This window comes from Anthonomus grandis, chromosome 2 (genome assembly GCF_022605725.1).
Source record: "Anthonomus grandis grandis chromosome 2, icAntGran1.3, whole genome shotgun sequence".
Classification (NCBI taxonomy): Eukaryota; Metazoa; Arthropoda; class Insecta; order Coleoptera; family Curculionidae; genus Anthonomus; species Anthonomus grandis.
This window is the reverse complement of record NC_065547.1, coordinates 11,393,316-11,399,315: the sequence shown is the minus strand read 5'-3', so window position 1 is coordinate 11,399,315 and position 6,000 is coordinate 11,393,316. Positions and strand designations below refer to the sequence as shown.

General features: G+C 29.8%; 1 protein-coding gene across 2 annotated transcripts in view; it reads right to left on the bottom strand.

Annotated features, from left to right (window-relative positions):
* LOC126747221 (lysosome membrane protein 2-like) overlaps positions 1–6,000 on the bottom strand; it is a 28,894-nt gene continuing 22,894 nt past the window's right edge. For both annotated transcript variants that reach the window (XM_050455732.1, XM_050455738.1), the window contains exons 5-10: positions 3,999–4,199; positions 3,709–3,946; positions 3,509–3,655; positions 3,339–3,457; positions 277–405; positions 1–224 (exon numbers count right to left, since the gene is read on the bottom strand). In XM_050455732.1, the coding sequence (XP_050311689.1) occupies positions 18–224; positions 277–405; positions 3,339–3,457; positions 3,509–3,655; positions 3,709–3,946; positions 3,999–4,199 (1,041 nt within the window). In that variant the 3' untranslated portion in view covers positions 1–17. The remainder of the gene's footprint in view (positions 225–276; positions 406–3,338; positions 3,458–3,508; positions 3,656–3,708; positions 3,947–3,998; positions 4,200–6,000) is intronic.

Genomic DNA, 6,000 nt, shown 5'->3' with positions numbered 1-6,000 from the left:
TTTTTTTTCTGCTGCTGTTAAATTTTAATAAACTTCTCATTTTCATCCTTTATCTCACAGACGGTTTTAAGAGCCTTCGGTTTCCTTATGCTTTTATAAAAAACATATAGAAAATAAATGCCCAAAGCCATAAAAATAAGCGACATAAAGAATTGTGTATTTGGCACTATTTGGGTCATAATGTAGAGAAAACTGTAGATGTGCCACGGCAGGCCTTCGACTTCCTGCAAATAAATGAAATTAAAATTGTATTGGAATATTAGGGAGGTAACTTACGTATCCTACGTAGGCGAATGGCAGATACATGTTGCTAAATCGTTTTAATTCTGGACTGAAGCCAGACATGTCTTTAAAAATTGCATTTATTTGGAAAATGGCTCTGCCTCCCATCGGAATCCCAGACATCTAAAGAGAAAATAGTTTAGATATATTTAGGTATAGAAATTGAAGAATAAGTAAAGCCATTCAGGATTGTAGTACTCCTTTGTTGAATTTCTTAATATTATCCCACATAGTTTGAAGAGTAAATCGATCCTCTTAAAGTTAAATAATTCCCTTAAAAAGGTACTAAATTTATTCGGAAACCATCTTTTGTAGAACTTTTCCATTGATACAATTGGGTCGTATACGTTTTATATTTAAAGATCTCCAAAGAATAAAATGTTATTTGATTAAACGCATTTTTTTAGTACCTTGAAAGTGAATCTAAAAGAAGGGAAATTCCGTTAAAAAATTAACTTGGAACCAAGTTTTTTAATCATAGAATTCACCTATAAAATATCGTTAAATAAATACGTTAAATAGTATGGAGGTTATATGGAAAAATATCCAAGAATAGGTAAAGTGTATAATTTGTTTCAAATCTGGCAAGGTTGGGGTCTCAGTAGATAAAACTGGTTATAGACCGTAAAATGTTTAGATTGATTGTTGAAATGTTTAGAAGATTTACAGACATGGTTCATATGAGAAATGATTTCTCAGGGAACGCATTTTCTTGAGGAAAATTTCCAAAGTTGAAAAAGTGCCTCAAAACTTATAGTAAAAAAGTTAGCTCAAGACAGGATTTTTATTGCACTGGAGCCAAGTTTTAATCTACAATAATTTTTGTTACACAAACTTGATCTGTAGAGGACATTATAATATTGTGAAGGAATTGCCAAATTATCAATTAGCAAAACTGGCTGTAGCTTAGAAAATATTAGGCCCACAGAAATGTTTCATATAGCAAATTATTCTTTAGAAAATGCTTTTTCTTTAAGTGTAAACTCTAAACTTTAAGTGCTAAAAAAATGATCCTTAGAAAAATTTCATGAGAAAATTATCCAAAACCAAATTTTCTGGAGGTGCAATTTTTGAATCTAAAATCTAAGAAAGTAGGGTACTAGCAAAATAGTATTTTATTCTGTAAATTTTGGTGCTATCATGGTTATTAAAAAATAATAAAATATTTGTAATGTGATAAATATGAAGGATAAAATAACTTGAATAAAATGGAGAATCACAAGACTCGCTTGGAAAAATGACCACTTGGTGGCGGAAAGTCTGGAAAACCCATCAATCCCTAATAGTCACATTTCTGGAAATGTGTGAGACATTTTTTAGTGTTTATTTTTGTAATTGATGCTACTTTTTTCGAAATATAAATAATAAATAAGTCTTGGCATTTTTTTGGTTTTTTAACCAAAAGAGCCTAAAAAATTAAATTTTTTTTGTGTTTGGAATATTCCTGAAGTATTAATATCAATTTTTTATGACTTACCGAAAAATATTAATATATATATTCCCCAGTATAAGGCACTCACGTTCCAAGATATCTCGACACTAATAGACTTAATATGAGAAATCTCTAAAACTACATTAAAATCATGTGTCCACTTAATTTGCCCTAGTCAGTTGCAGCATATTAATATGTAGTATTTTGACAGTCGTTCCGAAATGCATATGTATTTTAGAAAATCTGGATTTTAGGAATTTTTTTTTTGGAAAAATTGCACTTACTGTCTGTAACCTTAAAAAGTTTTGTGGAGTAATTTTTTTTTTCAAAAACAGGTTTTATTTTAAGGATTCCAAGACAAGGATCACGAATGTCCAATGATTTCCTATAAGTTCCTTGATAATTGGAAAGCTTTTTGTCATGGAAGATTTCTGAGTAATTAATGAAAGTTTTCTGCTGAATATTTTGATACCAGATTTGTAAACCTACTATAAGTTTTTAAAGTTTTTTTTCAAAAAATTTACCAAATACCTATAATCCAAAAGAAAAAGATGATGCAGAAGGAAGCTTAAAAATTTTTCCACAAAACTAAATATTTGACACGTATTCCACAGTTTTTCAAAAATGTAAAGTATTTGAAGAAAATCTGGATTTTTGAAAAGATTTCTTTTTTCTGGATCATCGGTTTTTTTTTTGAAAACTAATGATGCTTTTTCAAAAAATGATATTTTTTTCTAAAAAAAAAACGATAATGCAAAAATTAAAAAATTTTCTTATATTAATATTCTCCAAATGATTTAACATAAGACACGTATTTCATAGTTTTTCAAAAATGTAAAAACATTTCAGAAAATCTGTATTTTAGGATTCTGGATTTTTTTTCTGAGAAAAAGCACTTAATGCCCTTTATTTGAAAATGCATCCACATATTCTCAAAATATTTTGATTAGACATATAATTCAGGGTAAAGTTTATATTTTTATCCTAAGCTTAAAAAAAACTGATTTTCTGAAAGGATAATTTCATTTTTAAAAAGTTTTCTGAATTCCTAAAATTGAAAAAAAAGTTGATGCAGAAATTTGAGAATTTGTCCATATGTTCTTCAATTAGAGACGTATTTCAGAATTTTCCAATATATGTTTGTTTGGAAGGTATATGGATGAAATTTGATTGAAAGGTATATGGAAAAATGTCCAAAAATAAATAAGAAATTAAAGTTTAGAATTTATTCTTTGGTAAACAAAATAGTTATAGCTCAGAACGTGTTAGAGCCATAAAAGTTGTTAATATATGAAATTATTCCTCAAAAAAAGCCATTTCTTTGAATGAAAATGTCACTTAAGTACCTTAAAAAGTGTGGAAATGCTCTTTAAAAAAATAGAACTTTGTAGTGTAAAAATTACCCAAAACTAAAATTGCTCTTGGTACGGAATCAATTTTTTTATATAGAAATCCAAATGATTCAACCAATTATTTATAGAGTACCCTCTTACCTAAAGGTATATACAAACATGTTACAATTTATTCTGAAACCCTCAAACTCGATGACATAAAACACCCCCCCCCTCCATCTCAGAAGATACTAAATCGACAAAAACAGAAAAATCACTTTTTCAAATGTTACCTTTTCCAGTAACAAAAACGACTTATGTTTCTCCTCTTCGGGTCTCAATCCCTTCAGTTTATTAAACACGATCGGTTCGGCGACCATAAAATGAGGAAAACTTGCAGCAAAAGGATAATCTTAAAAAAAAAACTCAAAAACATATTTAAAAAAAAAGTTAAAAACTTTACTGCTGTAACAACTGGATACATCGGCCAACCCATTAGGCAAAACCGGGTTTCCCCTATAACAATCCTCATAATCCGGTTTTGTTCTATTAAAAGTACTTGGGGGAATTTCATATTTGTATCCAGACATCCCATATCGACTAGCCTCACCTGTTTAAAGAGAATTTGTTTATTAATTACCAACTATTGAAAAAAAGACTTACTAACGTAAACCGCATCCACTGCCATACAAAGCACCGCTTTCCACGCATTGATTTTTCCGCCTTTTTTTAAAAACTGTGGAAACAGAGTAGTTTCCGAAGTTCTATTGAACTTTGGTTTACACCTCTTGAATGTCGGCACGCTCTCTATACCATCAATATTCTGGATCGCGAAGAACTCATCGTTTCCATATTTCGTTCCAATCGAAACGGTTATGTTGTATTCATTTTTCATGTACATCTAAAATCACCACACGATAATGGATGTCTATGGAAATTGTTTCATTACTGACTTGACTTAATACTCCGACGTTCGTAGATGGAACCAGTCCGCTTGCCAGGGCTCTTGCGGCCTTTAAAACCGGATCAGTGGCGTTATGTAAATAATTGTAAATTGTCATGTTTACAAAAGGTTTACTTTCGTATTGGCGTAGCAGGAAATTTACACCGGTTTTTACGAAGAAGGAGGATTCGGAGAAATAAGAGGCCATTACCTAAAATGAATCTAGTATTGGTGCTATAGAATACGTTTCAACAATATTCTCTACTAATCACGACCTTATTATTTCGTGAAAAAAATTATGTAATAAAATACGTTTATTTGTCAAAATTTTACAGTTAATTCATTATACAGTGCTTTTCTTCAATGCTCTCCCCTCTTTATTTTTTGAACGGATCTATTCAAAATATTAAAACTTGAGGCAATCCAATTGATGAATGAATACTATGTTTTAAAGCAAAATTGACACATAAAAATTTGAAGATGGGATGCTCGGCGCCATCTTCAAAAAAAAATTAAATGGACAGGGTTGTTTTGTGGCACATCATTTTGAAGCTCCTGACAAGTACTTTATAACCCTATAATTTGTTTCAAATCTGGCAAGGTTGGGGTCTCAGTAGATAAAACTGGTTATAGACCGTAAAATGTTTAGATTGATTGTTGAAATGTTTAGAAGATTTACAGACATGGTTCATATGAGAAATGATTTCTCAGGGAACGCATTTTCTTGAGGAAAATTTCCAAAGTTGAAAAAGTGCCTCAAAACTTATAGTAAAAAAGTTAGCTCAAGACAGGATTTTTATTGCACTGGAGCCAAGTTTTAATCTACAATAATTTTTGTTACACAAACTTGATCTGTAGAGGACATTATAATATTGTGAAGGAATTGCCAAATTATCAATTAGCAAAACTGGCTGTAGCTTAGAAAATATTAGGCCCACAGAAATGTTTCATATAGCAAATTATTCTTTAGAAAATGCTTTTTCTTTAAGTGTAAACTCTAAACTTTAAGTGCTAAAAAAATGATCCTTAGAAAAATTTCATGAGAAAATTATCCAAAACCAAATTTTCTGGAGGTGCAATTTTTGAATCTAAAATCTAAGAAAGTAGGGTACTAGCAAAATAGTATTTTATTCTGTAAATTTTGGTGCTATCATGGTTATTAAAAAATAATAAAATATTTGTAATGTGATAAATATGAAGGATAAAATAACTTGAATAAAATGGAGAATCACAAGACTCGCTTGGAAAAATGACCACTTGGTGGCGGAAAGTCTGGAAAACCCATCAATCCCTAATAGTCACATTTCTGGAAATGTGTGAGACATTTTTTAGTGTTTATTTTTGTAATTGATGCTACTTTTTTCGAAATATAAATAATAAATAAGTCTTGGCATTTTTTTGGTTTTTTAACCAAAAGAGCCTAAAAAATTAAATTTTTTTTGTGTTTGGAATATTCCTGAAGTATTAATATCAATTTTTTATGACTTACCGAAAAATATTAATATATATATTCCCCAGTATAAGGCACTCACGTTCCAAGATATCTCGACACTAATAGACTTAATATGAGAAATCTCTAAAACTACATTAAAATCATGTGATGAATACGTTTCAACAATATTCTCTACTAATCACGACCTTATTATTTCGTGAAAAAAATTATGTAATAAAATACGTTTATTTGTCAAAATTTTACAGTTAATTCATTATACAGTGCTTTTCTTCAATGCTCTCCCCTCTTTATTTTTTGAACGGATCTATTCAAAATATTAAAACTTGAGGCAATCCAATTGATGAATGAATACTATGTTTTAAAGCAAAATTGACACATAAAAATTTGAAGATGGGATGCTCGGCGCCATCTTCAAAAAAAAATTAAATGGACAGGGTTGTTTTGTGGCACATCATTTTGAAGCTCCTGACAAGTACTTTATAACCCTAGAATATAAATTCAATATCTTTACATACTACAAAATGGTGGTACATTTAATAATTATCTAAATACTTACGAC